The 15232-nt window shown below is 52.6% G+C and overlaps 1 protein-coding gene across 3 annotated transcripts in view; it reads right to left on the bottom strand.

The window, feature by feature from the left end:
* Positions 1–14758, bottom strand: part of PAX7 (paired box 7) — a 99313-nt gene extending 84555 nt beyond the window's left edge. For 2 of the 3 annotated variants that reach the window (XM_032201519.1, XM_032201521.1), the window contains exons 1-4: positions 14674–14758; positions 12504–12739; positions 11734–11863; positions 10603–10731 (exon numbers count right to left, since the gene is read on the bottom strand). In XM_032201519.1, coding sequence (XP_032057410.1) covers positions 10603–10731; positions 11734–11863; positions 12504–12739; positions 14674–14758 — 580 coding nt within the window. Of the gene's footprint in view, positions 1–10602; positions 10738–11733; positions 11864–12503; positions 12740–14673 lie in introns of all 3 variants that reach the window. The other variant, XM_032201520.1, reaches the window with a different exon arrangement.
* Positions 14759–15232: the final 474 nt, after the last annotated feature.

Raw genomic sequence — 15232 nt, 5'->3', positions numbered from 1 at the left:
CGCGCCCCCGAGCTTGGGCTGTCCCCCTTCTTTTCCTTCTTTTTCCTTCTTGGGGGAGAGACCCCAAGTTCCTCGGGGGCTGCAAACCTGGGCTCGGCGGGAGGAAACTCGCCGGGAAACGAGGGCATGTGCAGGGGCTTGTGGGGGGAGGATAACAGGGGGTCGGAGGGCGGGTGAGCGCTCTGGAGGGGGGAACAGCCCTTCCACCGGCGGGATGATTTCCCCCATCCCCCCCCAAGCTCTCCCCTTCCCAAGGGCTTTCTGCTGCCACTTTTCCTCCTCTCCTTCTCTGACCACCCCCCCCCCCCCCTCCTCCGCAAGCGTCTTCCCCCCTTTAGATCTCAGCGTGTTTGCTCTTGACTTCATCCACTAAGTCAATAGTTTGGAGATGCCCTCATCCTCAGAGGCCCGAGCCCCCGTGTCCCCTCCCTGTTTTCTCCCGCGGATAATGGCAGCCTTTTGTCGTGTAATCAAGCTCCCGAGGGGTTGGGAGACAGATATAGATTCTTGGCATTTGTCGGTGAAAATGAAAGCTGGATTAGGCAGAGGCGGCTGCACACTCCATGGTAAAGGACAACAACTATTCCCCCATTGAAAGTCCCATTCTGGTTTGGTTATTTTATCTTTAAAAGTTGTTTGTATTTCTAAAGTGGCTATTGATGCACTTAGAAAGTGTAGCAAGCTGTAAAGCCTCGCTTCAAATGAAAGGCGGACAACAAAAAGAGGAGGTTAAGGGGAGAAAACAGAGTGAGAAAAAATACCGTCATAAAAGGCGGGGGGGGGGGGGGGGGGAGGTGGGAGGGAGGCAAAAAAAGAGTGAAAAAGATCAAATTCAGCCGGGGTAAAGTTGAGAACCGGCGAGAAAAGTCACGAAGCCCCAGCGGCCGGGATGCGGCGATGCGCGGGGGCTCGGCTTCGCTTCTGCCCTGCCCTGCCCGGCTGCCTCGCAGGGAGGAACCGATCGCGACATGCGATTGTGTGTGTGGGTGGGGGGGTCTGCGATGAGTTTTTCTCCCCGGGGGACCCTTGGCAACCGAACCCCACGCGGATCTCTGTTCCGCCCTGAAGTTATTTCGTTCTTCAGCAGTTGGTCCCAACGAGTTTTCCCCTTGACAGAGGTTTGCCTACGTCTGCACCGTTAACCTGTGTGCATTTTCCCCTGAGAAGCACGGTGGTTTTGACAGTGTCTATATTTATATATATTTTCCCCAAAAACATCACTTAGATTTAAACAGCTTGGATCCCCTCGTCCTCTATATGCGTCCTAATGTGGGGCTGTGCCTCCTCTCCCTCTTCACACATCCCCCCTCCGGTGAACTGAAGGCAGCGAGAACGGGGTTATTTTGTTTGTTTGTTTTTAAAGAAAAAAAAAAACCACATTTGTTAAATCTGCAAACTTTTCTCCTCCTTTTGCTGGAGTTTCAGGAATGGAAATTGCAGCTTACCCGCTGCGAGCACATTCAGCCGCACGCACAAGGGAGGGTTTGTGGCTGGAAGGAGATTAAGGAGAAAAGTCCAGGAAAAAGAAACAGAGCAACAAGGTACAAACCAAATATTCCAATTTTCACATTAAAAAAAAAAAAAAAAAAAAAAAAAAAAAAAAAAAAAAAGCACCTTCAAATAGCTCAATTTACTGCTATTTAGCACCAAACACTCATCTCCTCGAGAAGTGGGGAAAGAATTTGCAAGAAGTGAGTTCCTGCACATAAATAACGAATCCCTCCAGAAAATGCCAGCTTTTCACCAAATCCGCACGTAACTACGTGGATATAGATATAGCCCTTTAAAATCACCAGCAGCTCCGGCTATCTGCCCTCTCTTGGATAATTTATACTATACAAAGGTTGGGGGCTATTAATGCCGTGTCGTCCTCCCCCCAACCCCCCCATTCCTATTCATGTCAGTGTTTCTTTCTTTTTTCGAGCAATCAAATGTGCTGGGGACAATTGTAGCGAATTTAAACATGACTGTCCCCTGAATATCCCTCGACATCGAAGTGTCCTTTGTACGCTCACCCTCTCTTTTCAAGGACGCTTATACATTTAAAAATGCAAAATAATGCAACCAAGGGATCTTTATTAAAGCGCAAGCCTGGGCTCTGTTCGTATCAGTGAAGCTCGAACCCCAAATTTTTTTGAGCTGTTTGCCCGTGGGAAGTTTCGCGGGCGGTTTGAGGACGTTTGTGCTAACTTCGGGAGAGGCGAAAAATCACCCGAGCGTTTTTAACTCCACTTGAAGTTGCTCGAAACCAGTTTCTCGTTGAGAAATCCTGTCGAGTCAACTTTCCTCTCTCTCCTTTAATTCCCAATAAATATGCAAATCAATTCGTCCCCATAATGGGAACGGAAAATAAATAAATTACAGAATTGCCGTCGCTTCGGACTTTTCCCTCCACTCAAGATGCGGGCGCAAATGGCGATGGCAGTGGGTCAGAGGCAGGTGTCCCCGTGGCCCCCCTTCCCTTCACCGCTCCCCTCGAAAAGAGGAAAATTAATTTTTTTCAGCACCCCCACCACCACCAAGGGTTGGGGACGGCCCCCGGGGGCCGGGGACACGGCAATGCTGCGTCCCCGCCCGTGGCGGCTGCGTCTCCATCCCCGTCCCCATCCCGACTCAGGCGGCAGAGCGGGGAGGGGGCAGCCCCCTGGACCCCCCCCAGGGGGCTGGGCAGGCCGGTGGGGACCCCCTCTCCTCCTCTCCCACCCCCACTTTGGGGACAGCAACCTCTCGGTGGGGACGCAGCCGCTCGGCTCGGAGCCCGCAGTTTCCCCCTCCCCTCTCCCTCCTTTCAAGAAGCCACCAGGTCACTTTGATCCGCGCTCTTTAGGGGCTCCGGACAAAGAAGCCACTGAAGGCTGAAGGCTGCCGGGTGTCCCCCCCCCCCGTTCTCCCCACGGCTGCCGCACCTACCCCGAGCGGGAGCCTCGCAGGCCGCCGTGCCCCCAGCCCCACTCTCCAGGGTCAGGCAAAGTGCTTCCTTCCAATTTTAGCAACAGCAACAAAAAAACAGAGAAGAGTGAAAACCAAGAAGGGCTTCCTCTGCCTTCCAGAGGGAGCCCGGGGGCAGGGGGCGGCCAGCTCTGAGGGGGGGCAGCGGGTGTAAATGGAGGCGGCTCCCCCCCCACACGCACACACTGCCGAGCAACCCTGAGTGCCCTCCCGTGTCCCCCAACGCCATAAGAAGCGCGACCCCCTCCTTGAATGCCATTTTATTCCCCCTCCCCCCCAAAAAAAAGAAAAAAAAAAAAAAAAGAAAAACAAAGTTTTTTCACCCCTTGCCAGCGCTTCCCGGACAGATGGAGGTGCAAGGGGAGCGCGGGCAGGGCTTGAACATCCCTTGGGTTGTGCCTTGAAAGGAGGGACCCCCCCCATTTCCAGCTGCCTTCTCTCCGGGAAGACCCGACGGGGTGCGGAGAGGTTTTTCGGGTCGCTATTGGCGGCGGGGATCCCCCCCGAAACAAGCGCTGCGCCCCTTCCCCGGCCCCCCAGCACGGACAGCGCAGCCCTGCCACCCCCCAGCCCCGGGCCATCCGTCGCCCAGTAGCTGTAGGCACATCCACGGCCCTGGCACGGGTATAGCTGCAGGCACAGGGCAGGAGCAGGCTGTCCCCCCCCTCCGCTGCCCCCGCAGGACCTTGGCGCAAGAAGGGCCCTTTGCAGCAGCAATTCAGCGCCGGACCCGGAGCCATCCAAGCACGTAATGTGCAGCGCCAGATCTCCCGTGTCCCACAAGACAGAGCGCCTGCTAATTAATAGACAGCGATTCCTGCAAGCGGCCCGAGCAGTCTGTAATATGATGAACTTCCTTTGTACCGGTGTCACCACAAATGTTTCTGATAACGAAAAGCATCCAAGGATCAAAGACTATAAGCTTCTCAATTTCCTCAAGCTGCCTCTACTTTTCCTCACCTACTTCTTCTCTCTCCCTGCCCCTGTCCCTGCCGTTCCCCCCCGCAGCCCTCTGCCCGAACCCGTCCGAAAAGCCCCCGCTGCCAGTCCTCAACCCCCCCAACCGGGCGTCGTCTGGCATCTCATCGCTTTTGGGGCCAGTTCACGCGAAATGCTGTGCGCACCGAGCTCCGTCCCCGGGGAGGGATGAGCCGGGGAGGAGGATGAAGATGAGATTTTTTTTTTTTTTTTTTTTTGAAGGGGGATGCAGCAGAGCCGCTGCCCCCGGCCCCGCCGCATCCCTGTCCCGCTGTCAGCTGCCCACCCGCACCTGCGCCCATTTATTCCTTCATTTCTTTTTCTGGGCTGATTCGGGATAGAAAGGACAAGGGACCCGCCCCTCCTCATACGCAGCCCCCCCTCACCACCACCACCCGGCCGGCTGCTTGCTCCACCTGCATCTTCAACACCCCCTCGAGGGGGAAACGGTGCCACCAGAGTCCGGCCGGGCAGCTCGCAGCCGGGGGCAGCGGTGTCCCCATCCCTGTCTCCATCCCCAAACCCTTTCCCATCCCCGTTCCTTGTCCCCATCCGGCTCGCAGTCCCCGCTGTTGCCCGGCCGGCAGCCCCCAGCATTTTCTCACCTCCTCCCCCTCCCACCCAAAAAAAAAAAAAAAAAAAAAAAAAAAAGTCCAAACCAGAGTGAAGTTCAGATTAATAAAAAGGAAAAAGAAAAAAAAAAAAAAGCCATTGGTAGAGAGGAGTTATGTGGCAGCTGATTGAAATGGGCTTTTTTTTTTTTTTTTTTTTTGGAGAATAGGCTCTATAAATATAATATCTCCAAAGCTCAGGTCTTAAGAGGGTCCCTTATTTGCTTATTTCTTTTGTAGCAGACGTAATTTTCAGAAAGATGCTTCCCCCTCGCCTTACCCTAATGCTCGAGTAAGTACCTTACAGCTTTAAGGCTAGTGTTATATATGCTTTAAAATCCTGCCATGTAAATTCCCCTGAAAAATTTGGAAAGCTTCTCGGGGGGGGGGGGGGGGGGGGGGGGGGGGGGGGCGGAGGGGGGGGAGGGGAGAAAGGGGAGGTTAATCCGGGTTTAATGCTATGATGCAGTCACAGGACCAGGGCTAGGCTGATTGTGTTATCTCTTCCCAACATTTGGGTCTCCCATATTTCACCCAGCCAAATAGCTGCGAGAAAAAAGTGCGTATGGAGGCACTCCTGACGCCTCAGGAAAATATGTTATTAATATCTAAATAACTTCCCAATACTGTCTCTAAATCTCCTCTTCACCACTCCAGATGATGAATTCGTTTGAAGTGTTCTCCCGTCTCATCTTTTCAGTGTCTCTCTCTCTCGCTTTTTTATAACCAGGCTTATTTCAAACTGGTAAATATCTAATTCCTTTAACCATACTGCAGACACGTCTCTCCCTTCTTATATACTATTCTCATTTGGAGAGATCCATATATATATATATGAAACAGAGAATAAACCCCAACACAGCCTTAAACTACTTCTTAAAATTATTCGGGCATTAAGAGCGTTTTTTTTTTTTTTGGGGGGGGTGGGGGGGGACCGTTTGTTTCCGAACAATCCCCGCGCACACCTGGATCCCACATTTGCCTCGCAGTCTTCCTGCCGCTTAATTCAATCTGTGCCTCCTCTCTTCTACCCCAATTACCGACAAAACCTGGGATTAGAAATATACCTTACAGCTTCCTTCCTCCCCTCCTCTATCGCGGCATCCATCTCCCCCACTCGATTACGAAAGGCAAAATAGCCGCTCTCTATCCCTCCCCGTGGCTCACGCAGTCTGCCATCCACCTTCAAATCGGGCAGCCCTGGCTCGGCCCCGTATTTCCTTCCCTTTCCCCTTCCCCCTGCATTTGCGAGCCCAGCTCCGGCCCCCCGCCCGCTCCCCTGCCCGCAGCCGCGGTTGTTTCCCCAGCCCCACAACTCGACCCCTTCTCCCTCCGAAAAGAACGGGGGGGGGAAAGCAGAAAACAAACAAGCAAGCAAGCCCCGGATCATAAACGTCTCCCTTATATTATTTCACTTCCTACTGTATAATTGAACCTCTCTCCCCGCATCCTTGTCTTAAGTTTGTTTTTTAAAACGTCTTGTATTAGATTATACTCGTTTATTCCCCTCTCCAACCTTATCTCTCCTCCTCTCTTCTCTCCTTCCCGTCACACTTGATTTAGGAAGGAGTTTATCTTGCAAACATTTGCCTACTTTGTTTATGTAGACCAGGTTCTGCAGCTACTTGTTCCCAAAAGCCACTGTTTGCCTTTGTAATTGTTATCTGTGTTTATTGTTGTACCTCATTTGTCTCAGCTTTTTTTGTGACATGTAAGCTCCGTGTGTGCTCACATACAGCCCCCCTTCCTTCTCCCTCTCCCTGTATTTTTTTTTCCCTTTTCCCTCCCCTCTCCTCTCTCTCTCCCTGAAATATGCACAGAATAACTGAGCCTAAAGCCAATGAATTGCTTGACACTACCCTATCTCTTTCCTGCCCCCCATTATTAGAGCTGATCCCACTCGCAACACTCACAAATCCCGCCTGGTCTCTGTTTGATTAGATTGCCAACCTTTCGTAATCCCTTGATTTGATGAAGTGTCTGTTCCCCCCCATTTCCCTCCTAAACACACATTTACAGAGAAAGCGCTTGTTGGTTTTAAATCGATGCAGATTGTTTGCTGATAAAGGGGCTACCCCTCCCCCCCGGCTCAGGGGGACAAAGCCACTTCCCAGGTGTGAAAGCAAGGGAAGCCCCCCCAACCCCCCCATCCCGCACTCTTGCTGTGTATCCATTCACAGCCCTGACCCTAATTAAATTTGGCAGGACCTGTGCACATACCCGAACCTCCCTCCCACCCCTAAAAAAAAAAAAAAAAAACGAACCTCCCTGCACCGGCGGGCACCAAATGCCACCGTTAGTACCGGGGGGTGCACCCCAGCAGCCCCCCGCTGCTGCTCCCACCTGTTCACGTTTCCAGCCCCCAATAAACCAAAATCCTCTTCCAGTCCCTTCTTCCACACGCGGCCTTCCCGACCTCGCAAGGCACCCACGCAATATTGCCACGCTGACCCGGGGTGGGGAGGAAAGGGAAAAAAATGGGGCAGAGCTCGGTGCTGGAAGCCCCGTGCAATAAAGCGGAGCTCAAGAGAAATAAAGCAGAGGAGGACACTAATAAAATATATATAATTAAAAAATATATATATATTTTTTTTAAATATGAAAACTCGCGCGTCAGTCCCGCCTGCCCCTGCAGCTCCAGCCCCGAGCCTCCCCTGAGGGCAGCCGGGCCTACGCTCTCCCCCCTTGCCCCCCTTTAATTTGGGGCTGCCCAAATTATCCCCCCCCCCTCACTCTCCCCACCTCGCATCTCGCGGTGCGGGGGAGCATCGCATCACCCAGACGTGACCCTCCCTAATAAACCCCAACAGTCATAATAAATAACAACAACACCAAATAATAATAACTCGGTCTTAACAAGGATAAAAAAAAAAAAAATAAAGTGAAGCCTCATGAATATATGCCCAGGGCTAGCTGGAGTGAGCCGTTTAAAGATGAAAGTGCAAAGAAATAAAGGCTCAATTTAATCTGCCTTAAAACCCTTCAACTTAACGTTTGTGCTGGGAACTCAGAGAGTGAGTACTGATTGGGGATAAATACATTTCTTAGCATGCCTTGGAGCTATTACACCCTTCTCCAACACAGCTCCCTATTCAACAGCCACAGTTTTCATTACCAGCTCTAATAAGTCTTAACATTATTAAATGCCAAGCAGACGATAGAAAGAAACAGGCGCAGGGTGGAAGCTTTCTTTAACACTTAAAAAGAGAGAGCATTTAGGGCTGTCTTCCCCTGGCTCCCCGCAAGGAGAACCCGCAAATGGAGCAAAGGCGTTTGTCAAGAGGAAAAAGGCCAAAACAAAGTTTCCCCTCTCCTCTTTCTCCTTCTCCCGTGCCGCCCCCATCCGCGAAAATAATGAAAAGGTGTTAAAAAAAAAATAGTAATAGTCAAAAACCCACAGAGCCACTCAGTAAAAGCTGAGCTGGAGAACAAGTGTCAGGAACGCATTGGTGGTTTTGTGGGTTTGTGGCAAACCTCGCTCTCCCTCTCCTTAAAAAAAAAAATAATAAATTGGTCGGGTGCGGGGGAAGAGACCTCCGAAGCGTATTGTTATTTCAGATTAAAAAAAAAAAAAAAAAAAAAAGCAAAATACACAGCGCGCACTCCCCGCCTCTAAGTGATTTACAAGTTGAACGGTCATCATTTACCTTAATTGGGGCTATTATTAAAACATTTCAAAATGCACACTGGTGGAGGGACTGGGCTGTATTCTGATTATTTTTTTTAGCGCTCCCGGTCCCGAGGCAGCGGCGGATCCCAACGCTCCCCGGCACCCCCTGGCTCCGCTCCTCCGGCGGCTGTGGCTCCCCCCCGGCTTCGGGCTTTTGGGGAGGATTTTATCCCAACCCGCAGAGTCCCGGCGTCATTATGGGGCAGGAAAAACAACAACAACATCAATAAAAAATCAACAAAATAAAGAAAGCCAAGCACACGGAATTCGGGGGTTATCTCTCGGGATGGGCAGCGCGGCGCTCCGCGGGCTCCCGCACCCGAGTTTGCCCAAATTAGCACTCGACTGCAAACGGGCTGGGTTCCTAAAATCGGGGGCTCGTGTTTTGTCTGCCCGCGATATTATCCGCACAGGAATGGAGCCCGTTCTGGTTTGCTTGTTGACACGCAATTCTGCATATTATTACGGAATAAAAAAGCCTCCAGCTACTGCGGTCGTGGTGATTTTGGGAAGGGGGGGGGGGGACGAACAGGGGAAAAAAAAAAAAAAAAATCATCCCGCAGTTCCAATTTTTTTCTTTTTGAAGCTAAGGGACCCGAAGAAAATAAATCTTTAAAGCCCCCAAAGCTCCCCCCGAAATAAAAAGAAATAAACCGCGGCGTGATACGGGGGGAGCTCTCCTCACACACAATGGACCCGATTTGCAAATGAGCATCGCCTATTTCCAAATCACAAGCAACATTTTGCAACGTCCAACGGCTATCCTTTTTCCAACAGACGGTCCTATAATATTACAAAACTATCTAACAGCAGGGAGTTTTGAATAATTTATCTCCCTTTCTTCCCTTCCTTGGCCCTTTGTCCAAACTTTTTCTCCTCCTTGCAGAATTTTGAATGAGAATAGACAAGCCCTCCCTCCCCCATCCCTTTACTCCATTTTAAGGCAGCCTAGGGTTTTTCCCCCTTTTTTCCCCTTTTTCTTTTTTCTTTCTTTTTTTTTTTTTTTCTTTTTTTTTTTTCTTCTAATGTTTGCTTTTGTGGCCGGGAATCTTTTGCTTATAAAGGTTCAATAGACTTAAAGGTCTTTGTAAGTGAAGTTCATCTTCAAGGTTGGAAAAAAAAAAAAAAAAAAAAAAAAAAGGATCGGACCCTTAAAGAACCCCCTTTTGTGCACCTTCATTTAAAACTCCCAGTAACGTTTGATGGTGACACGGAGAAGCTTTTCTCTGCCCAAAATTCACCGCACTTCAATATTCCCCGCTCGCCCACATTGTCTCAAATTGGGGAAAAACTTTGCAGTCAGAAACTCCACAAGCAATCACCCTGCTTCCCACGCGTGGACGTGGGAGCGTTTCCACGCAGGAAGGACTTTGTGCCCACTCCGTCGGCGATGTCGCGAAGTTTCCCCAAACTCCCACCGCTTTAACACCAGTGCGACCCTGACGGGCCTGTGCCATCGCCATTTTGCCATCAATTTTGAAGAGAAATAGCAAAACCTCTTTGACACAAGGGAATAAAATTCTGTGCCTGAACCACTACCTCCCTCTGCTTTAAGTTTCCCCCTGTTTGACAAGCTTCAATCACATCCACTAAAAATACCACCTTTCCTCTTTGTGGGGGGTTGGGGAGCCATCTCCCCCTGCCCCCTTCCCCAGCTTGCCAAAACTAAAACTACAGAAGCCACACGGCCTGCTCCAGCTGCGTCTCGCCCCCAACCCCACATTTCCCCAGGCACAAGGAGCTTGAAAAAGTTTGATTTTTCATCCCACGAGAGGAAAGCACCAGCCGTAGGAGGTGTCACCAGTTCTCCCCCGGCTCCGCAACTGGCCTCAGGCCTTTCATCAGCAGCCCCAGCTTTATTATCCCTATTTATTATTTCACTCAGGGGGGCAGCCCCCCGCGTGCTTCCATCCACAGCCCCCCCTTGCCCGGTGCTGGTGGCTCCCACCACAGCCCCACAGCAGCGCACATCCTGGGCTCCCTAATTGATATTGATTGGCCAAATCGGTCAACTGTCAGCCAGAGTTTCAGGGGACCACTTAGAGAGCAGGAGAGAAATCTGTTTAACAAATTCATTTAGGAATCAGAGATGCCTCCCCCGGCCATCTCTTTCCCCCTTTATAAATAATTGACCTGGAGCAGCTGTGAGCAAAACACTGACAACTCTTCCTCCCAGGGATGGGAAAAGCATCCGGACCCCAAGGGGCTGGGTACCACTGGACCCTGCCAGGGCAGCACCGCACCTTGACTCTGACACCAGACCTTTCTGGAAAGCAAAAATAGAGGGCTCTGGGGCCAGCCCCTATTTGTTATCGATCTGAGCGGGCAGGGACATGTCCCTGGGCCCACCAGTCCCCTCCAGCCCAGCCCAGGGCACGCACGGCCGCCTCTAACCTTTGTCGCCCAGGATGCCGTCTATGCTGTGCTTGGCCTTCTTTTCCCCATCTTCCTCCTTCTTGTCGCAGTCCTCCTCTTCCTCTTTCTTCCCGAATTTGATGCGTAGCACACGGCTAATCGAACTCACTAAACCTCAGACAGTCAAAGACAAGAAGGCAAATATAAGCTGCCTGGGAATGCAACACGGGAGCCGGTGGGGAAACCCAAGCCAGAGCCTCCCAGACATGCAGGAGCCCCCACGGAGGGCAGCTCACCCCCTTTCCCAGGGGCGTGCTGCACCTGCCTGCTCAGCCACACCAGCCCCAGTGCTTCTGGCTTCTCCCCTGAGGTGCCACGAGCCAATGGCATGGATGCCCCAGGTTGGATGCACTCCTCATCCTCCACCCAGAAGTCCCAGAACCCCAGGGGCTGTGTGCAGGGTGTCCCAGGATGTTCCCCCTGAGGTTACCAACAGCTTTGTGTTGGGGATTTGGCTTGCACCCTGTGGGGTACCTGGTGAGGCCTCATCAGCTGGATCCAGCCCCGGGCCTTCCTCTGGACCTCACTCTGGGGGAACTGTGCCCTGAAGGGGAGGCTCAGCCTCCCCAGAGCAGATGGAAACTTTTAGCCAGAGGAGCCAGGACCTAAAAAAAATGACCAGACCCTCGGCACAGCCCAAGACTGGGGTACAGCACTGCTTCCTGGGGGTGATGGGGAGCCCGGACTGAGAGAAGCACAGCTGCACGCATGCTCCCACTGAGTCGAGTGGGACATAGACCCAGCAGGATCCCCTTGACCCCCGGTTTGGGGCCTGCCCCATGCATGCTCTGCCCAAGGTGAGGACTCCTGGTACTTTCCAGAGAGATGAGTAAATTGAGGAAATTGTCTTTATTGCATTTCTTTTTTTTTTTTCTTTTTTCCCAGTAGCTCTGTGCATCCAGGGCACAAACACTCCTCACCTCCACCTTGTGCTTATTTGCTGCAGCAGGGTTTACTTGGGGCAATCCTTTCCCCCCTTCCCATTCAAAGTAAGGGCTGAGAGGATGCCTGCAGCCCCTGGGAACGCATTTGGTGTCAGCTGGAGATAACCATGCCCCAAAACAACTCTCTCTGGCCGTGGGGACCCTGCTGGCCAGGCTGCCTTCTCACCTGAGGGCACAGTGCTGCGGTCGCAGTGCCCATCCTTCAGCAGCCGGTCCCGGATCTCCCAGCTGAACATCCCAGGGTTCTCCCTCTTGTACTCCTCGATTTTCTTCTCCACGTCGGGAGTCGCAACCTGCTTTTGTGGTCAATGGCCACCAGTGTGTGCCCGCATGTGCAAGTGCAGAGAGAGGGAAGGGGGGAGAGAGAAAGACCTTTTAATTGAAAAAATTAAGCCAGGCCGCTAGTTTTGGGGGTCAAGAATAGGTATTTGAGGGGTGGAAAGGGGGAAAATAAAGCTGGGAGAAGGCACTCCTCTCCCACAGCTGTGGAGTCCACTCACCCCCCCTAAAACTAAAGTCTCAGGGGGACAAGGAGACAGCAAGCATGGATTTATCGTGAGCCCGAAGAAGGGAAGGAGAGGGTGTGAGGGATGCTTTCGGGGGAGAGGTCTATAGCTCCCTGAAGGAAACCGGCTCACCCCCTCCCCGCGCACGGGGGCTGAAGCGAACCCTTGAACGTGGGCCACTTGTTGCAGGGGAATCCCGCGTTCATTTCTTCATCGCCCGGCACCGGGCTCTCTCCCCAACCGAGCCTGCAAACTGCCGCTTGCTCACAGCCCCTTCCCCTCCACCTTCCCTCTACCGCTCCCCGTCCCAAAATCCAAGAAATCCCCCCTCCCGATGCTTCCTAACCTCGGGGAGTTTGGGGAGGCGGAGGGTGTGTGTGTGTGGGGGGCACCGGCCCAAGTTGCAGCGCGGCCCCCACCTTGCACTCACCCTGGGCTTGCTGCCTCCGATGGCCCCGGGCCGGATGGAGCCCGTCTCCTGGTACCTGCAGAGGATTTTGGAGACGCAGCCGTGGGAGACGCGCAGCTGCCGAGATATCACGCAGGGCCGGATGCCGTGGTGAGCCATCTCCACGATTTTGTGGCGGATGTGGTTGGGCAGAGGACGCCCGTTGATGAAAACCCCTCCGAGCTGGTTCACCCGGCCCTGGCCCAGCGGGGTGGACACTGGAGCACGGAAAAATAAAAAATAAAAAATAAATTGGAGAATCCGGCAAAACGCGGCGCGTCCCTCCCCGCACCTCTAGTTTGCACCCCCGGCTTTTGCGCCCTAAAGCCGGGCAGAAACCTCTCCTAGCCCTTGGCCTCGGCTTTTGTCCCGCATCCCTGACGCCGTGCCCCGGGAAAACGGGAAAGTTTTCCCACCGAGGGGCCGAAAATGAAGGGTCCCGGAGCCGCACTCCCCCATCTCCCTGCTCTCCCCGAGGTGCTTATGCGTCTGTACGTATTTTTGGCATTTCACGCGTACGTTTTAAACCAGACCGCCGGTGGAAATAGGAAAAGATTTTTAAAACTGCATTGCAAAGCTAAAAACAAACAAACAAACAAAAAAGTTCCCACTTCCCACTAAGGCGCTCTCCGCTCCTCGCTCCAAGTTACGGGCAGGCGGATATCTGTTTGCAGGCAAACTTTTGTAAATAACCCCTCTAAATACCCCGGAGGGGTTTTGCCGGGCTTTGGGTCCGGTTTTAGGCACGTTCGAGGAGCCGCGATGGGCGCGGAGCCCCCGCCGCATCCCCGGCACCTTGCGCGGCCGGAGCCGCTCCCGAGCAGCGCTCCCCTCCCCGGTGTGCTCCGCATCTCCCGAGGTGGATCTAGCAGATTAATACGATTTCACAGGTTCGAAATTAGGGAAGGGGAAAAAAAAAAAAAAAAAAAAAAAAAGGAAGAAAGGAAGAACTCAGCTGCGTAATTTGCAGAAAGGCTGGAGGGGGCGAAGGGGTGATTTTCTCTTTACAAAGAAAAGTCGATTCCAGAAATTGCCTCGCGATTTAACAAGAATCATGCACCACTAATTCAAAGTCACTTGGCCAGCACTCCCTGGATATATCATTATCGACAGATAACACTCGAGTGGCCAATTTTACATTCAAGAGGCACTAAAACCGCCGGCCGCTCTCTCTTTTCATTATTCCCAGTCATGTTGTGCAAATATTGTTGTAATCCTTTGATCCTTTCCCTTGCCGTCTGTTTTACTTCATTTGCTACAGAAAAGCACTTCAGCAAATCCCCCCAGCTTGTATGTTTTGCAGCCTGCGTGGCTTTCCACAGGTTTGAGTTTCGCCACTTGATCACGGTCTGTATGAAATTCTCCCGGTTAATAAATGCGGGGAAAGGGCTCCTGCTCTAATTTTGCTTTCTTTTATTTTATTCCCTCGCACAGCCTTGGGCAGAAATAATAACCCGGGTGCCGGGTGCCCACACAAAGGGAAAGCAGACGACCGGGGAAGTTGGGAGCTCTGCGAGGTGGGGATGACACGGGGATGACACTTCGCGAGGTGACAGCTCCCAAGTCCCCCCCCGTTTCCCCTCACCAGCCCCGGCCAAGGCCACACCGCTGCCCGCTCCGCGCTGGAGCCGCGCGTCTGCTCCCGGCTCCAGCAGATGCTCTGGGCTTTGGGTTCTGCTTTCCTCGGGAAAAGTTGGAAACAATCACTTCGGTTGTTTCTTTTTTTTTTTTTTTTTTCCCTTTTCTTTCTTTTTTTCTTATCTCTTTAGGGCTGGGACTTTTTTAGGGGGTCGAAAGAAAATATCGGAACGTGCTCCCCAAAACCTGCATGCTGCCTGTAACTATTTTAACAGGGGAGGGAATTTGGGGACGCAAAGCTCGGAAAGGCGCAGAGATGGAGCCCTACAGCTGCGTGGGGAAGGGCACGGCGTGGGAAAGCGGCTACACCGCGGAGAGGAGTCGGATGCTCGGCTCGGGACCCTCTGATTTAAGTTGAACTTCGAGCCCACCCAGCCCGGCTCCCCCCTTGTGAAAATCCACCAGAAAAAAAGCAGAAAAAAAAAGGGGAAAAAAAAAAAAAAGAAAAAAAAAAAAAAAAAAAATAAGAAGAAAATAGGCATTGCGGGGAGGGGGGGTGGTGTCCCAGACCTACCTTCCAAGGGGAAGCCGGTGCGCGGGTAGTTTTGCCCCGGAGCCGGGCGCATCATCCGCGGCACCGTCCCGGGCAGAGCTGCCATGGCGGGGCAGGCCGGGCGGTGGAGGGGCTCCGCTGCGAACCGGGGGCACCCCCGAGCCCCGGGCGAAGGGAGGGAGCTGCGGGGTCGCCTCTCGTCGCCTTCTCCGGGGAGGCTGAAGGGTTCCTCTCTTCCAGCCCGCGGCTGCAAAACAAGGGAGAAATCATTGCTCCGAAAATAAAAAGGATAAGAATCGAAATAATGATGATGATGATGATAATAATAATAACAAGGGGGGGGGGGGGTTGGGGGAGGGCTCACCCACCAGAAATTCCTCTTAAAGTTTTAGGGCTATGTCACGACCGGCCTGAGCGGGCGCTCCGGAGGAATGTAACCCAGGCTGCTGGGAGAAGCAGACACATCCAAAGTTGCCTCGGTGCTGGGCTGGGCTTAGGGATGGGGGGGCAGAGAGGAGGGGGGGGAGCCGACTTTCCCCCTTATTTCGTTGTTGCTGCTTTTTTTTTTTTTTTTCTCCCC

Source organism: Aythya fuligula, chromosome 21 (genome assembly GCF_009819795.1).
Source record: "Aythya fuligula isolate bAytFul2 chromosome 21, bAytFul2.pri, whole genome shotgun sequence".
Lineage (NCBI taxonomy): Eukaryota > Metazoa > Chordata > Aves > Anseriformes > Anatidae > Aythya > Aythya fuligula.
This window is presented reverse-complemented; position numbering and strand designations above follow the sequence as displayed.